The following is a 19523-nucleotide window of genomic DNA, read 5'->3' on the forward strand; positions in this document are numbered from 1 at the left end:
ATTGTGACACTCAATGAAGTATTGTATCCCATGATTTTTGTTAATATAGTTAGCCTGTTGTTCAATGAGTGGTTTGCCTGAGCACATGTAAAATAACACAAGGTAATGCAGAGGCTGCAAACATGACCTCCTCATCCACTGCCATTCTTACAAGAGTACTGTACTGAGAGATATTTGCATTGTTCCAAAAAAAAAGCATGCAACCACAGTATTTGACAAACAGCAGGGGGTACAGAGCTGAAACTGTGAGCTATGCAGCTCATGCACAAATCCAGAGACTTTACCTGATTCAGAATTTAAGCAAAAAAGAGGGCAGTTTGACAACAAGGACTCCAGTAGAATGACAGCATAAGAGGAGGTTATTGCTGCTGTTCTAAATACAAGCCTATACAATCAGAGGGACCACTGTATAGCAGAGAGATATTCTTGTGAACTTCACTAGATCATTATGTTGCTTGCTATAATTACGTTGCTATGATCCTCTTGTGGGATATGAAAAACATATCAAGCCAACAAGAATTATGAGACTTTTTTAGCATAGACCCTAGTTTATTTCCCTTGTCCTGTAACCATGACACTAACAGTTGCATACACAATGACCCAAAGGCAGCCTACACTTTTGGCTAAAAAATAAGCTTTCTTTCCGGTGCTCAGGATGATGTCTGCATTACAATTGACAAAAAAGAATAATGAAAAAGAACCACAGTACTCTCTGACTACACTTTTTGAACATTAAATCATTATAAAACAGTTGAGAAGAGAACACTATTGATTGTAAAGTCAACCAAGATAGATACAGTAATAATCAATACAGTAGTGAAAACATGGGGAGATTTATAGTTGCTCCCACAAAAATGCAACAAATTCCTTCAGTGTTTTTGGTCCCCTGAGAGCATTTTTGATGTAGAAATAGTGACACAATAGGCTCCTGTTTAGTCCAAATAATCAGAAGATGTAATTTATTTGCCAGTTTTGAATACAAATTGCATGCCAATGCACATGTACCTCAGTGAAACGCTATTAAAATGCATTTCTGAGCATGACTTTACAATCCCTTTTTCCGCACTGCAAGACTGACATCTAGTGGTTTGTTTGAATCGCAAAACAGGGGATACTGCAGAACAGTAACTGCTGACACATTCTTTGGATTTGAAAAAGAACCCATCTATTTTCCTTGGTTTGCATTTGTTATTCTGGCTATAAATTGGGCATTTAAACAATATGTTACTGTGACTTTATTTATAATAATTTAGTTGTATTTAAATTTAAATACTGCAAAAAAAAGTAATTTTAATTTACCTAATACGCCAATGTGGCTACAAGATCATTAGCCATTTCACTCACTTCATAAGCAAAGGTCCCAAAGAGTCCCACATGAAAGTATCTCACAACTGTGGTTTATGTAAACTGTTAAATTAGACATGTCTGTGGGAGTGTTCACAGTTCACATTTATGTGAATGAAAGATATTTTCTTCTCTGAGATGATTTCACGGTTCTTAGGAACAGATGGGCCAGAACCAGTAGAGCAAGCAGAACAGATGACAGACGGTGGTCCCTGGAACCATGCTCCCATATGACACCCTGTAGTCTTATCTGGTCTACCTAATGATATGCAATTATTAGCATTTCATAAAGTATCATGCACCTGTTCAATGATTTTTTCTTTAATTTGCATTATTTTAGGTACTGCTGTCCAAACTGATCATCTCACGTCAGTGCCAATTGCAATATAAAAATGTGTGACATATTCAAGACCAGACATATCCACAATTTTTAAAGATAACAACAAAAAAAGAAGAAATACCGCTGGCAACATAATACTACCTTGTTTTTGGGTTTTTTTAAACTAGTCATCATTGCTTGTCAAACAATTTGGTCAGTATCCTGTGCACTACCAAATACAATACTGTATTAGTACAGTAAAGGAATAATTGCACAAATATCACTGGTGTTATGTTGTAATATTTACATTAATGAAATACTTACAAATAATAATAATTACAATTAAAATACATATTTTTAATTGGTATTTTTGCGGCTAATATGCTTTAAGCGAGCATCAACCCACCAGTCTTTGCAGAACCTCTCAAACCAGAAGCCGGACTACCGGAAACAACCTACCAAGCCTCCCCAAGGCGGAGACCTTTTCTTGATTGACTCAAAGTTTAACGAATCAAAAGCCCACTTCTCTGTACGCAACAGCCAATCACATCGTCGCGTTCCGTACACATAATTTACACCGCATTCACGGTAGGTTGAGCTGAGTGAGGGCTACAGAAATTTGACAGCTTCACAGGTGAGAGAAGCGGCTAAAGGCTGTCACATTTGACATTTCTCTTTTATTCCCCGGATCACCATTCACTGTGAGTCTGGGGTTGCCACAGTCAAAAAACAACCACTCGAAGACTAATCATTCCGCCAGCATGAGCAAAAAGAAAAAGGACTGGAAGACTGAAAAAGGTAAGGCTTGTTTTGAGGGGGGAATGGGAATATCCTGGTCTTTATGGCAGACAGACAGCATGGATTCTTATCATGCAGAGACTGGTAGACACTCTTGCAGCCTGCGAAACTACTTTCCATCTCGTACTTAATCCCACACATCCAAGTGTACACGTGAGGATGCTGCGTCTGCATGGTTACACTAATGCGTGTTTTGCATTGCCAAACACGCTGTCCACTTTCCCCAGACTTGTTATTTAGCTTGCAACCAAGGTGCCCATTTCTTTGCCATTCACCTGTCGGAGTCACGTCATCGTGGATTTGCTCGTCGCACCTAATAGACTTGATGTGTGGTGCTCCTAGCAAATACAGTCCACATGTGCAAACAGCACAGCAAGAATAGCTTGTTCTCTTTATTGGAAAATATACTATGTATTGTCAGTGCCTCCCACGAATGTACAATCACATCTCTTGTGCTAACACAATGACAAAAAGGCAGTTAGCAATCGTGAAGCTAATTGCTGTAAACTGTGGCTTTTCCCCCTTAGATATTTAAACTAGTCAGACATGCAAGTACAACTCGTGGCAAATCATTATTGCCTTACTAGAGCAATAAAAGCAGTAAAGGCGTTTAGATAAGCAAACCTAAAAAACAATATTGATTTGTGTGTCTTGCTCATATCTTTTACACGCAGACATCCAGCACTTACCTTTCAGTTGTGTTTGGGAATACTTGATGTTTGTGACCTCTTTGTTTCACGTTGTTGTATTTTTTTGGTGTAAATGAAACATTTCATAAAACTCAACTGTTGAAAACTCAAGGTGATTATTTATCATTCAATCTTCACGTAGAGCGAGAAGCAACATGGAATTTACATCAAAGTAAATCTGATTAAATTTTCAGAGCGTATCCTCAACCTGTCTGACTCATCAGGTGTAAAATGAGATAAAGGCCTATGAAAACTAAAAGATGTTTCCAAACTTAAAGTCCCATTTAGGCATGTTTGTTTGCTGTGTGTTTTTAAATATCCACCCATGCAGCCATCCATTTTTTTACATCGTCCAATGTCAGGGGTGAGCTGGAGCCTATCCCGGCTGACTTCGGGCGAGAGGTGGGGTCCATTCTGGATGAGTCACCAGTTAATCACAGGGCAAATACAGTATATACAACCAACCATTCACATTCACATTCACACCAGTGGACTATTTAGACTCTCGAATTAACCAATTAAACAATAAAATATGCATTTTTTTATATTGTAGGAGGAAGCTGGAATACCTAGAGAAAACACACTCAAGCATGGGAACAACATGCAAACTCGACACATGCTCCAAAGGAGATTCAAACCCATGTCTCCTGACCGAGGCAGCATAGCATACGTGCTAACCACTATGCAACCATACTGCCTTTTTAATTACAATAAACTAAGCGTTGACTTGGGTTTTATTATTTTTTTTCACCCATTTACATAAATATTATCTTGAATGCACCATAAAGCAAGGGAAAAAATGATCAGAGATATCGCTTTTCAAAGTGTACTATCTGCTAGGCTCGGTTCTTTATCGGCTGGGATTCTTATGTATTTTTGTAATTTTTGCAAAAAGGCAAAAAAGCCATTATATACTTTATGTATATATGTGTGTGTGTGTATATATATGTGTATATGTGTATATATACATATATATATATACATGCGCGCGCACACACACACACACACACACACACAGTGGTGTGAAATCGTGTTTGCCCCCTTTCTGATTTTTTCTTTTTTTTTGCATGTTTGTCACACTGAAATGTTTCAGATCATCAAAGACATGTAAGTATTAGTAATAAAATGAAACTTTATTATTAAGGGAGAGAAAAAAAAAATCCTAACCTGCATGGCCCTGTGTGGAAAAGGTGAAAAGTGATATAAACGTCATACCAACAGTAAAATATGGTGGTGGTAGTGTGATGGTCTGGGACTGTTTTGTTACTTCAAGACCTGGGAGACTTGCTGTGATGAATGGAACCATGAATTATGATGTGTACCAGAAAATCCTGAAGGAGAATGTCCGGCCATGTGTTGAAACAAACCTCAAGTTGAAACAAACTTGGGTTGGCCCAACCAGTTATTAGGTTTAGGGGGCAATCACTTTTTCCACACAGCCATGCAGGTTTGGATTTTTTTTCTCCCTTAATAATACAAAGTTTCTTTTAAAAAGTTCATTTTGTGTTCAGTTGTGTCGTCTTTGGCTAATATTTACATTTGTTTGACTATCTGAAACATTTAAGTGTGACAAATTAATTTAATTACACAAAAACAATGTAACATAATTAATGAAATAAATTTGTTGCCGCCCATTAACGCGTTATTTTTGACAGCCCTAATATATCAATATCGGCTAAGTGCTGTGGAAGAGCATGTGATCGGCATATGCCGATAAATGCTGATCATAAAAGCCGATCACCTCTGGCTAGTACTATTGCAGCCTGTCGCGATTCCTGTGTGCAGTCTAGTGTCTTGCTCTAACACCGAGCATCCCTCGGCCACTTTCCTTCACACTGCACAGGCGTGCCAAAACCAAAACAAACATGTCTGCCGTGTGGAACTTACTTGACAATACGACTAATGAAGGAAAAACATTTGGCATAGTATGGTGAGTTTTCGAGTGTCACACACGTATATTTGAATTTTATTCTTGGTGATGTGCTGAGTGCTCATGTGCATTTTTGTGCATAATCTCATACCATTTGAGCACATATGTCCATTTAGCTCAGTAATAAGTAATAACTGAGCTCATTTCCTTATTGATTTTTGTACTTTTTGTGCTTTTCTTTGATGATGATTATTATATTTGTGTAAAATTAGTTACATTGTTTTACTGGTTATTCTTTGTATGCCATGTTGCTGCAGACCACAGCAAAAGAGCATACAGATCACAGTTAACCACATCTTACCACCGCTTGTCACACTCGTGACAATTATGTTTTAAATTATGTTTTAAAACTGCTACTGCAGCACATTCGAGTCAGTGAATTTTACACCGGCCTGGTACTTTCTGGTGTATGTGTGTACATTCATGAAGGGACCATTAAGGAGGACTTGCTCTTCTGTAAAGATGTGCTTTTCCCCAAAAATCTATTATATAATGCTATAATAATTATATAAGTCAAACTAAAATGTTTTATTAGGTGTGTATATTGTGGTTCATGTGTTTTCAGTGTGCAGGAGTCAGGGGTATATGACTTCAGCTCACATGTTTGAAGGGGTACAGGACTTGGAAAAGTTTGGGAACCACTGCTCTAAGCTCCAGTTTGTGGAAGCGAAAGTGTCAAACTGTAGGTCAAAGCATTTTTTTCTTGCGTAGGACTTTATCAGTCATCTAATCGCGTTGTGACTACTTGAAAGACACAATATGTTCATAGTTTTTTGATCGACGCCTCTTTTGACAGTCTTTGGTTGTGAATGTGTATTTTTTGCAACTCTGGTGCTGTTTGAATGAACAGACACAACAGGGTTTCCCCTCGGATGGTTTCTCCTCTGATTTTTTTGAAGCTGTGGTGGTGGGCTGCATGGGAGGCGGACTGCCGCCGCTGTGTGGTGCCGCTTCTGCATCGCTGTGGCAGGAAGTTTTTCTTAAATATTAAAATTTATGGTCGGTAATAATTTTTCCACAGGCTTGAACGACAATCAACTTCAAACAACTTTAATCAACTTAAACTTTAAACTAATCAACTTTAAATGCCTTTTCAATATGTAAATAATAGGCCATACATGTATCTATATAGCACATAGGTGCTATTTTTAAGAAGGTGTATTGCATGGAGTTCATTTCAAATTCAATATGGGCGCCAGCATTCGCCACCAGTTTCTCAAGCCGCCTGGGAAACGCATTAACTGATTTCACAAGGAACTCTTATGGGATGGAAGATGGAAGTTTTTCCAAAGTCGTTGGTTTGGTAGAATAGACTTGCTCCTTTTAACCAAACCCCCCAAAAAAGTTGCAGCCAGGGCTTCTGGCTGGCCACTCATGCGGACCACGACGACCCATCCATCTCCCAGGGAAGTGGTCATGTGGCCATTTACAAACAACAATAGCAAAATGTGGAGGAGTGCCATCTTGCATGAAAATTAAATCTTCAATATTCTCCCAAGTATTGATAACTGGCCACATTTAATCTCTCAGCATGTTGAGGTTCCTTTCGGTATTCATGGTACCGCGAAGGATGAAGGGTCCGAAGTCATTCCACACCATACCGTTACCTTGGGCCGATTTTGCATTTTTACTAATGCTAATACGAGCATCTTCTCCCGCCCACCAGTGGCACTCGTGATGGTTCACAAACCCACCGATATGGAATACTGCTTCATCAGTCCGTAGGATATTTTTAAAAAGATCAGACCAATCTTCATACCAAGCTGTCATAGCCTCCCCAAACTCAACACTAATGTTGCAGTCTTCAGCAGAGAGTGCTTGACAGCAGTGCGGCTTCCAAGCACGCCATTTAAGCTCCTTTTTGAGCACAGTCGCTGCTTGTCGAATTGACTTTTTCAGGCTATGAGTAAACATTTCTTGAACAACTTGCACTACCTCCGAATCACTGGAATTGGAAGGGCGACCTCTTGTAGCTGGGCACGTTCCTGTAGGGTAAGACATCCAGCCATTTTTTGTAGGGCTTTCAAATTTCAAACAAAATAATCGATCAGAAAAGAAAACCGGAACATAGATTTAATTCCCATACACCATGGAACATACACAAAAAATTTAGAAAAATATTACAACATATGACTAAATTATTAGTATTTTAAAATAGTGAGTTACTTTTCAATCACCCTGTATATCGGGGTGCACACAATCAAAATGATCTACCTCTTACTATAAAACATATAGCATATATAAAATCTAAGCAGTAAACTTTGCTACTATACTAAATACTAATGGTTAGTATTTCACATTCACCTTTTCAAAGTTAACAGGTCATCAAAATAGTTGATATCATTCAGTAATTCACAATTCAAATCAATATGGCAATAAAGGTAATTACACATGCTGTCTCTTCTTGTGAAGTAGGATTAGCTGATCATATGTTGTTTATTGGTTTCTTCTTCAACAGAGAGACTTCTCCAAATGGAACGTGAGGAGAGGCGCAAGGAGGGCTATCGTCGTCAAGACTACATAAGTCTGGACAAGATTCCAACCTGGAGAGAAGAAAACTATGGTAAGAGAAGACACCATTGGTGGTCAAATGTCTACATTCAAGCCAGAAAATTCCCAATAAACATACTTATACTACATACAAATCTGTTGACAGCTATTTGATTGGACCAGTAGCACCATTTGTAGTTTAATATGTTACTGACCCTCGACCCCAGCTACTTACACAGTAAAACACTAAAAGGGGACGGGGGGATATTAAGTGGTTTATTGTCCCATATGAAAGGCTCTGATCCAAGCAAGATAGCTGATACAGGAATCAAACTTTTTTATTGCCGATCAGTAATGGAACCCGCACACTGCACTCTGTTACAGAAATACAGTACATTGTAAATACTGTAGTGAAATGCCTATTTCTATTGTCAATTTTAGCTGATAGCAAAGAAGAAGGGGGGCTTTTGACAAGCGGTGGAGGGCTGAACGATAAAGTATCTCTCTACAAAGGAGACATTACCGTCCTGGAGTTGGATGCCATTGTCAATGCTGGTAAGTACTGTGTCCTTTGACCTTAATAGGAGGTGTTGGTGCTCTTCAATGCTTGAAGATGCCTGATTTATTAAGGTGCCCTTGGCTCCCTTCTGCTGTTGAGAAATTAGAAGCGGGTTCTTGGTGTACATTTGACAGCAGGGTGATTTATCCTTCCCGTACAGATGCTATCACGATGATGGCATAACGTTCTCTGACTTGTAAAGTTGTATGGAAATGAATTATTTTTGATTTTGCTAAAAGCCCTTCTGCTGTGTGTGTGTGTGCGTGTGTGTGTGTGTGTGTGTGTGTGTGTATCCCAATTGCAACGGTTGGTGCACTGTTGAGACAAAACAAATCGCCATTACAGTACTGGGAGTGAAAGTACTTAGCAGGAAAATGTTAGGTAATACCAGGTGAGCCAAAAGGTATTTGTTGTATTTGTGTTTAGTGTACTGTATAATATTATGTAATTTTCTTCAGGGTCTCTGCTCACAACCTACACGGTGTGTCAGAGCTGCACAAGACTGCTCTACTTCTCCCTTCTGCTGTAAATACTTTAAAAAATATACAGTAGCTACAACCACATTAAGGCCACCTTTACTGTGTTTCATATCCTCCTTATTCAGTGTTTGCAAACACACACACTCCCATTACAGTCTAAGTAGTGTGTATGTTGTGTGAAATGAGTACTCTTTAATTTATGCTAAATTAATAGACGTGAAAAACAGACCGCTCTGTTGGATGAGGCTAATGAATTTAATCTACTATGTAAATAGCTACCCTGAGGACCTGGTGACATAACATTCTGAATCATTGTCATCTGTGCCGTGCACACAAATATGTGTATTTGTACACCTAATAGCCCCCTGACACATGCCTAAATGGCAGTTGCCTTAATTTGCTGTTCATGTGTGTGCTGTGCAGCAGTTGTAATATACAGTCGTCCCTCGTTACATTGCGGTTCCAACATCGCTCCCTCACTCTATTGTGGGTTTTCAAAAAAGAATTCATAAATGAACGCTGTTTCGTGATTGACTATGGCCTATTAGTCCAAAAATATTGAAAGACAAGTTATATGTAGTATTCTGGTCACTTGGTGTCAGTAATGTTACATTGATGAGACTTTACCTTAGATTATATACCTTAACACTGCATGCAATCAGCCATGGCATGTCTGACGACAGAGTGAAAAAAAGGTTCTTCTCCCATTCCGTGTGGAAGTGGTATGTCTTGGCTTTAACTTTGTTCTTCTTCCCCACTCCGTTTGAAGGACTTTCTTAATTTAGAATAAGTAAATTGTAGAGGCTAACTAGTTGGCTCGGTAGCTTGCTGTGCTAGCGGTGGCCGTCTCTTATGTTCCTGCAGTGAGCTCGTAGCTTGTGCAATGTGGTGTAAACAAAGAATCATAGGCGTGTAAAGGTGACTATAGGGGTGTTATTTCATGCCTGTAGAGCGCTAGATATAAACTCATAAACAGTTTTTTTTTATGCTGTAACTATAAAAATATTCAATTTACTAATATTGGATCCTTCTTCGCCAATTAACCAATTGACCAATTAACCGCAATGAACGAGGGACAACTATAGTTGATATACTATTCTACACCAGCACACAGTGGTTTGCTCTGTTGCATCACTGCAAGGTTTACCCTGCACAGCTTTTAGCTGCAGAATCGATAGTAAACCTTTTTTCTAATGCTTTTAATTATTTAAACTAGCATTTTTTTTCCGAACCTACAGTATAAAACTATTTCTAAAGTGTTACAGGATATATTTTAAGAGGCCACAGTATAGTGGAAGAAAATACATGCAGTGGAACCTTGATGAGCGTCCGCACAGGTTAGCGTGTTTTTTTGGTTACGTCAAAAGTTATGCCACAATTTTGCATCTCCGGTTAGTGTACAATGTAGCACGCATATTTTATTTTATGCATGTATTTTATGTGTTTTATTTTTAGCCCAAAATGTCCTTCCTTATTCGTTAGCATCAAACATAAACAAAATATCAACCGGAACTAGAAGTTGCTATGTTACGTCGCTTGTCTATGATGTCATCAGGGGGTTGACTCTCAAAAATGTTAACACAAAACACGCTTTTGTAATTTTACAAGTATAGTTTTACATGCGACATCACTTCCTGTCCTCCACAAATCTGTCGCCCCGCCACTAAGGTGCCCTAGCAACACATTTAATGTGACACGAGCAGGAGTCTTATTTATGTATTAAATGGCTCATTTACTCTTATTTTGTCTCCTATATCGGGTAATATGAGTGTAAAGCCATTTAAATACATCGACGAGACAATAGCCACCACAGGAAGTACGCTGTCCAGAAAACAAACTGGAAAAGGAACTGCTAACGTGTGGGTCTGTTATCTTGCATACTGTATGTCTATTATGTCATATTTTCTCTGATATCTCTGATTATATCTCTGATTACATGGACAATATTTTGCCATGCCATACATATGCATGTTAGGTTAACTGGAGACTCTAAATTGTCCATAGATATGAATGTGATTGGGAATGGTTGTTTGTCTATATTGTACTGTATGTGCCCTGCGATTGGCTGGTGACCAGTCCAGGGTGTACACTGCCTCTCGCCCAAAGTCAGCTGAGATAGGCTCCAGCATACTCCCGCGACACCAGTGAGGTTTGCATAGAAAATGAATGAATTATCCATCCATTTTCTATACCGCTTCATCCTCATTAGGGTCACGGGGGCATGCTGGAGCCTATCCCAGCTGACTTCAAGCGTCAGGCGGGGTACACCCTGGACTGGTCGCCAGCCAATCGCAAGGCACATATAGACAAACAACCATTCATACTCACAGTCATACCTATGGACAATTTAGAGTCGCCAATTAACCTCACCTGCATGTTTTTGGGAATGTGGGAGGAAGCCGGAGTGCCCGGAGAAAACCCACACGCACACAGGGAGAACATGTAAACTCCACACAAAAAATGCCCAGGGGAGAATCAACCCAGGTCTTCCCGATCTCCAGGCTGTTCCTGTATTGGCCAACGTGCTAACCACTAGACCACCGCGCGGCCCATGAATGAATTAATGAACAAATTTTAAAGGTGACCATATGTGTCTTATTTCATGTCTAGAGGGCTATAATAAGTTTAAAAAACGTATCCAGAAGATCACAAACTGATTCATTATGCCATAACTAAAAAAAAATTCCATTTATTAATATTGAATCCTACTTCGCAGAAATTCACTTATCACGGTCGGGTCTGGAACCAAGTAGCCGCGATAAATTTTATCTTCATTGAAGGACGTGACTTGTTCCCAGACACAATGTGGCCAACCACCACCTTCCTGTTTTCAGTCACATCAAGAATCACGTCTTCAATGAAGGTAAAAGTGACCTTAAATGTTCATTTATCTCTTTCATTCATCATTTATATGGATTTATATGCATTTGGAATTGTTTTCTGCATGTAAAACTATAATTGTAAAACTATAAAAATATGTTTTGTGTTAACATTTCTGGCTTTCTGGAACAGAAAGAAAATTTTATTCGGATGACTTCCGTTTCGGTTCGAATCTGACCTTCTGGAACGAATTCATGACGCTAACCAAGGTTCCACTATATTAGTAAAACAGCAGTGAAATGTGGATTACAAAGTTGAGATGTCTACAGTTTTATGGTCCCACTGTTATAATGGCTGCCTAGAGCCTTTAGAGGGTGTCTGTGTGCTTTATGTCCTATGTTAAAGTTTAATTATTAGGCTCATTGGGTTTTTAATGCTTCCTTAATTCTATTTGGCTGGCGGTTCTACCGAAGCTGCGTAAATGGTGACAAAATCAGGAGATGTGGTGTCGGTAGTCTCACTCTTAACGGACTCGTACCAACCGTTTCTATTATTTAAATTTGTTATTTCAGGAGTGGTATGGTATCACATCAAAATGTGGCGAGATTTCTCCTTCAGGAAAAAACTCTCGCCATAATAAATAAATAAATCACAAATGAAAATGAACTGGATCATCTTTGCCGGCCTCCACATATTGCCATGTGCATGTGTAGGAGGTTGGAAATGCTGCATGCAGAATTGTAAATTAATCAGCCCCCCCTGCCCCCTTACTAACTACTAATCTCTATGGACTGTATTTCATTTTTGACAGTGTGATGACATTTTTATGCCGGCAGAGGGTGCGTCATGGTGCTGAATGATTCAGTAGGGAGACTGGAGCGGTTAGCTTTAGCCATGCACCGCAGGTTAATAAACGAGGTCAATCATGAGGAGACGCTAATGGTGGCTCTCTCTATTGTTTCAGTCATTTTTCCTGGGTGTATAACCTTTGCTTCCGGTCCAGATTCCCGTGGGTCTGGTGCCGTGTCTGTTTTCCTTATCTTTCACCTTCAAACAGGCAGGGAGAGGGTTCACTCTGCATTGCTTTCACCACCTAGATGAAAATGGTGTGCGTTCACAGAGAGTAAAGTTTAATACATTACAAGAAATGCTACTCTTTAATACACTTAATACAGAAAAGCCAGCATAACAATAATATATATAGAATGTTTATAGACAGAACAAATTTCCTGTGAAAAAAATACATGCCGTAAACGTCAATTCCACAACTTTACAGAGTGAAATATGACATATTAAAGGAAAAAATGCACTATTATGATATATTATTGCATATTATTATTAGATATCATAACATTAGTGGTTTATTGTTTACTGTCAATTTGTGGGACAATAAACATTTCAAAATGCACCAGCGTTTTGTGACCCACTTAGATAAAAATGTTTGTCCAGTCATATTTTTTTAATGTACTTTTCTTAAAATTAATGTTAAAATCTTGTCTCGTTCTCGTGGACCCAATCTCGTTCATTGTCTCGTGAGTTGGGTGTGTCGTGACACCCCTACTGTTTACAGTTATGTTGCACTAAAACGGTGTCATTGTTTTTGCAATACTGCTGTTTATACTCTGGTTAAGAGATGCTGCAAAATAGATAATGCAAAATAGAATATATTTTTGTCTTTGTTTCACTCTATTGCCGTATGGAGATATTATCGTTATCGTGAGCCATGTATTGCTAATTGTATCGTATCATGAAAATCATGAGGTACCCACACACACATAATAAAAATTATTAAAGGATTCCCTGTCTGCAATCTGTCTATAGCAGGTGTGTCCAAAGTGCGGCCCGGGGACCATTTACGGTCCGCGACTGCTTTTTTATTGGCCTTCGGCACATTCTAAAAATACTATTAAACAATAAAATAATAAAAAAACAACAGCAAAAAGGAAAAAAAGCAGTAATTTTACAAGAATAAAGACAAAATAGTAAAGGAGTAAAGTCATTATATTAACAGAATATGAAACGTAGCAAAGAAAAATCAATTGTTGAAGTGCTTGTCATAATGATTGTTCATTAAGCATGCCCAAAAGTTAGCTCCCTTTTTTTTTTTTTTAATCATTCCTTACAAGATCATTTTTAGAGAAGACAATTTAGAGTGTGCAGGGAATCTGGTTATGGATGCTATGGATGAGAACCCGCAGGGGATAAAATGAGTTTAGGAAAGGTAATTGGTATTCAGTTCCATTGCATTTTTCATACTGCACTCATCAGAGGCTTAATTTTGGTGACCCTTATACTTATATACAAGGACATCATGATCCACTGAAGATTGCGTTTGATCACTTTTTTTGACACTTCATCAGCACGGCTTATCTTTATGGTCATTCTTAAATCATGTACCTTAAATACAGTAGGTCTACATGCCCCCCGTCTAACTCGCAAGTGATTACAGTTTGATCAGGTAACATATAAAGTAGTTGTTAAGCAAATTTGCATACCTTTTAGACCTCAGGAAAAAAGCAATAGCTCCAATAGTAACAGTTTCATCCCATTGATAATATAAGCAATGTGGAGTAGCCTTGGCAACAGGCTTGGATGATGGGGTTCCATGTCTGGAGAATGTTTTGCGCTTCCTTGAGAAACCTGAGTAAAAAATTGTTTCATTTTTTTGGTGAAGAATACATTTTAACAGTTTATGTTGCAGAGCAATGACTGAAATTACAAGTAAATGTAACATTTTTGTTTCTTAAGCTGCACTTTTAAAGGCCCGTTTTTTTCTTTGTCCCTTTCTACTCTGTGAAAGTGAACTCTTTCATGGAATTTGTATTATTTCACAATCTAACATGTTGATATATTCTTAGTTATTGATTATGGTTCTCTTACTTGATTAGGACACGCTGAAGAATGGTGTCAAATGCACATTCTATGGCAGGGCTGCTCAACTACAGTACATAAACTTTAAGGGCCTAGGGGTTGGACATGTGCTGTTGCATTATGTTCAGATTCAGTAGTATTTCAGTCAAATTATTATAGTTATATTATATTATTATATTATTATATTATAGTTCATTATTTCCACAGTTCATGTACACAGCCAGTTTGCTAGTAAGCATTGCAGTTATTAAAATGCATGGACATAAGAGACGGCTGCCGCTAGCTTGGCAAGCTACAGAGCTAACTAGTTAGCCTCTCCAATTTACTTGTTCTAAACTTAAGAAAGTCTTACAAACGAATGCCGTGGGGAGGAAGGACAAAGTAAGAAGCCAAAAACGTACCACTTCCACACAGAATGGGAGGAGAACGTTTTTTTTTTCCACTGTATCATGTCAGACATGCCATGCAGTGTGAAGTTAATGTAATATAATGTCATGTCTCATCAATGTACAGTAACATTACTGATGCCTAGAGAACAGAATACTGCATATAACTTGTCTTTCAATATTATATATATTCAACCACATATTCAACCACAAAACAGTGATAATTTATTAATTAATTTTTGAAAAAACGTGATAGCGTGAGGGACAATTGTACAACTGAAGTCAAGGCAACACATAAAAATACGATTATTTCAATTCATGATATAATAATAGCAACAATAACAAGTGTGCAAAAATACATTTCCGTAATTCAGTTCAGGGAGCCTACGGCACAATTGACTTTTTGAAAAAGTTTTTGCATGGAACTAGCCACAATAAATGCAGTGAGGACTTTTATTCTATGAACTGTATATACATCTTACCGCTGAGTTATTTTATCTGGAATTTGGATAGTAAAGATGAAAAATGCAGGTTTGCATGCTGCTTGAGATGGATGCAGATGGGAGCCGCTGATTTGCTTCCACCTGCAGGGATTTAACCTTTGCTCCGGAAGAGCAACAGCGAATCAGGAGGGGACTTATTGATGTCAGCTGACTGACGTCGTGTCACATCCACATCTGGGCTGGTATCGTTTGATTCGTAGTGCATATTGAATCAAGCCCACTCTAACGGATACATGTATTGTTGCACCCCTGGTATCTAGCGCTCAGTAGATTCACGATCCTGTCTCCAGAACTCAAGTTATACAGTGAAGCTCCCCTCTAAATGGCTTGAATGATTGCCACACACACAATCACAAACGTGTGATTGATGCACTGTAACGCAATGAATGAAGATCAATGCCTTTGTCGTCACATAACTTGCTGCTCTGTTGAACAGTGAAATGACCCTGGTGAAGTGCTGCATTGGGCCCTGTTGTTGTAGGTCCAGTTAATCGTGTCAGTGCTGAGAGATACAGATACAGCATACACAAAGGGTTTTCTTTTCTATCTGCCTGGAAATGAAAACTGAGGTAAAACACCAGCTGGTGTGTTTCCCCCTTAAGATTTCAGCGTTATCTCAGACTTCCTATGTGGTTTCCATTTGCCCATGCCACGGGTTAAAGGAAACACTCAGTGTTCAGTCAAGTTTGCCGTATATGATTGAACATGTTAGCAGCTTCATCAGTGTGTTTTTTTTCTTCTTTTTTTTTAATATTTGGAGGAATATTTCAAATATGTACGTTACCCTTTTTGATAAAGTAGTTGTACTGCACTGAGGTTCGCTCATTGATTGAGAACTAGGGGGTGTTGGCGAGAGCTTGTGATGTTATTTCTCATTCAGGATAAAAACTGTCCTGCATAATCAATAAACAAATTAATCACAAATGAAAATGAACTGGATCGTTTTGCCAGCCTTCATATATTGCCATGTACATGCATGTTTGTTTTCCTCGTCTTTCTCCTCCAAACAGATAGCTCTGTGCATTTGTTCAGCACCGAGATGTGAACAACGTTCGAATAAAGTGAGACCTCATGTCTGTCATACAGTCGCGTTGTCTATGTGGAGGGGAGGAGGCGGGGCCGCTAGCATGCGCACAGCAAAAGAGTGCAATGCCACAACTCCCATGTGAGAGTAACCAAGGAGCCTATAAACACAATTGATCCAGTATGCTGAATTTGTTCAAAAGTGGTGGCAACATAAAAGGAACAAAACAAACTTGCCAACCTTAAACATATCCACCCGACCCAGTTTTCCCACCTGGGGAAAAAAGCTCACACCGACAGTCAACACTCACTGAGACATTTAATTGGCAAAGTATATACAAACGGAACGGCGCAAAATGGCGTGCATTCACAGAGTGTAGTTTAATACACTGCAAAATAAACACTGCTCTTTCATACAGTTGAAAAACCAGTATTTCAAGAAATGCTCCTAACGTTTGATAGACAGTGCGAATTGCCTGTCTACTCATGGTTTAGTTGGTCTCAAAAAATATTGATAATATCTTTGAGCGTTAATTTGTGGGACGAAAAACATTTCAAAACACACTTGCATTGTTTTGTGAAATAAAAAAGCCTGTTTGTTCAGTAATATTTCTTCATTGTACTTTTCTTAAAATGAGTGTTGAAATCTCGTCTCGTCTTGTTCTCATGACCCAGTCTCATGCATCGTCTCGTCTTGTGAGTTGGGTGTCTCCTGACACCCCTACCCATCCATCCCCATAAATTTTCTATGCCACTTATCCTCATTAAGGTAGTAATAACTAATTTTAACATACTGTAATTATATTCAATAATAAATAATAAATATTGTTCTGGCCACCTTCAGATCCTCAAGCCAAGGCCCTAAAGGAAACCTGCCCTTTTTTGGGAATTTTGCCCATCATCTACAACTCTTATGTGAAACATGAACACATATTTCTTTCCCTTTTCTGTGCGTTCTAAAGAGGGAAAACAAGTTAGCATGAGGGAGCGAACAACGGGCATCATGGGACGCCCTAAAAAAATCCCTAAAAAAAAAAGGGCAACAATGTTCCATTCACATAACTGACCTTTATATTAACCAAGCTACAGCGATATTGTTATTGCACAGCTAACATGAAGAACTATATTCTTCTGGAGGAGGAACACGACGCCTCGCTAGCATCAGCGTCACTCACAATGCCTCAAGCTACTGCTTAGCGGTACACAACCGACTGCAGCTGCTACTGTGTTTGTGCGTTTTGAAAAGTTAACACTTTCATGCCTCGCACGTGTATTGTACAAGGTTGTGGCAATAAGCTGAAAAGTTGGTCAACTAAACGCTACCAACTAAACAACGGGTCAGATTGAAGAGTGGATACTACTGGCTCCCAACTTTGCTACGAAGACTCAAGAAGATGCTCGTTTGCTGTCAGCATTTTTTAACCTGAGGACTTTGTTGAATTTACCTGCTCAACGGAGAGCACAAGTCTTGTGCTGAAAGACACAGCCATCCCAATGAGAGCAGACATTGTAGGTGACTGTTTTCATTAAGCTGTTATCCATGAAACATGAAACAAAGGGGATAAGGGGGCGTCTTACCTGATAACCTGTCGCTCATCTTTGATATATTCAGGCTTAAAAGATAAGGTTCTGGTTCCTCATTTGTTCAAAAGTAGTCGTCAGTGGCGGCGGTGGCTCTCATGAAGTCTGCCATGATTAGTAAGAGCAAACAGACAGGCTGTTTCAATGCTGCTGTTGCGCTAGCTCTTATTGGCTATGTGAAATCAATGCGCCTAGAAAGCCCAGTAATGTTTAAAATGATCAAAATAAGGCAAAATACTATAAGTATTACATGTTATCATGAATGTACCTGTTAGTGCATGACCACAGCACTGTCTATAAAACGATAAAACTTTGATAGAGGTTTTTTAGAGGACTTTATCGTCAAAAATAGGTCTGTCCCATGACGTCCATTGTTGGCTCTCTCATGCTAACTCGTTTTCTCTCTTTAGAACACACAGAAAAGGGAAAGAAATATGTGCTCATGTTTCACATAAGGATTGTGGAAGATGGGCAAAATTCCCCGGCTTCCTTTTTAAAGCGTGATCTATTGCCACACCAGAAGCTAAATTTGCTTTGAAGTTTAGGTCAAAGAAGCTTGTTAACGGTTCTCAAACCTGCAATTGAATAGACTCCAAAACACTTACAAGTGAGCAGTTTGCCAAGTCAACCCCACCTTGGCATACGCGCATGTTTGGTTGTCAGTGTTTACCAAATATCTGCTGAACTAAGCCGTGCAAAAATATCACATAATTTACATAATTTTGCGGTCAGCATGTGTGCTGCTTGCAATTCCAGAAATATTCAGCATAGCTTGGAATGCTAATGGTCTATGACCTTATTCAGCGTTTGGACAAATGGCCTTGTTCTCATTGCTAGTCATGCATTTTGTAACTCCCCTTGCTTAATTAACTCTCTGTCAAACAACTCTTACAGCTGGACACACACAGACCCACAACAGAAGGTGAAACTAATGCTTGAGGGTGCTTTGTCAGTACCCATGAAAAGACCAGACATTCAGGGCCCGCATCCCCAGTAGATAGACGTCTTAACTCATTGTTGTGAAGATCGGGCTGATGTTTGCAGCGATGGTTTTCTTCCTGTTTTCCTCCCACAGAAACAAATATTAAGAACACCCTGCTTTATTCTGCACATAAGCAGGGTCCCATCCATCAGGCCTGTGATTGTGCATTCAGACAGGGGGCACAGTTGTTTGTAATAGTGGAAAGTCTCTCCTCAGCTTCTGTTTTGTGTCCTTTACATTATTATTTATTTTTTTAAGTATGATCTGTGCATGGTGTTGTATAATTTTGTGTGAAGCTAATTTATTGAATGACAGTTTTACTTTACTTAATTTACTTTCATTATTTCTTGTTGATTGTACATACTGTATACCACATATGCCCTCTTTTATATCCCCCCCCCACCCCTTTTATACAGTTTATTTTGATTTGCACTTTGGAAGGGGAAAAAAAACGTAATTTCGGTGCTCTGTATGTCCTTGACATATGGTGAATGAGGATGAATGTATGTTAACACCTGAGTAGGCACGACAAATTTGACTCTCATCAAATCCTCCCACAAAAAGAGGAGCTTGTGTGTTCTTAAACCATACATAAATATGCATTCATCACCCAAATCAGTGACTTTGAAGGTGTTTTTGTGGAGCATTCTCAACAGCAGCCGTGTCAATGGAATCAGTGCTAGGTCAACTTGTCACCTGTAGGGGTCACTGTGGTCCTACCTATCGTTGACATGTCTAATGGGAACGCT

General features: G+C 39.0%; 1 protein-coding gene across 1 annotated transcript in view; it reads left to right on the forward strand.

The window, feature by feature from the left end:
• Positions 1-2256: 2256 nt before the first annotated feature.
• Positions 2257-19523, forward strand: part of macrod2 (mono-ADP ribosylhydrolase 2) — a 497420-nt gene continuing 480153 nt past the window's right edge. Inside the window, exons 1-3 of the mRNA XM_054799427.1 lie at positions 2257-2461; positions 7539-7643; positions 8012-8125. Coding sequence (XP_054655402.1) covers positions 2425-2461; positions 7539-7643; positions 8012-8125 — 256 coding nt within the window. The 5' untranslated portion in view covers positions 2257-2424. The remainder of the gene's footprint in view (positions 2462-7538; positions 7644-8011; positions 8126-19523) is intronic.

Source organism: Dunckerocampus dactyliophorus, chromosome 14 (genome assembly GCF_027744805.1).
Source record: "Dunckerocampus dactyliophorus isolate RoL2022-P2 chromosome 14, RoL_Ddac_1.1, whole genome shotgun sequence".
NCBI lineage: Eukaryota > Metazoa > Chordata > Actinopteri > Syngnathiformes > Syngnathidae > Dunckerocampus > Dunckerocampus dactyliophorus.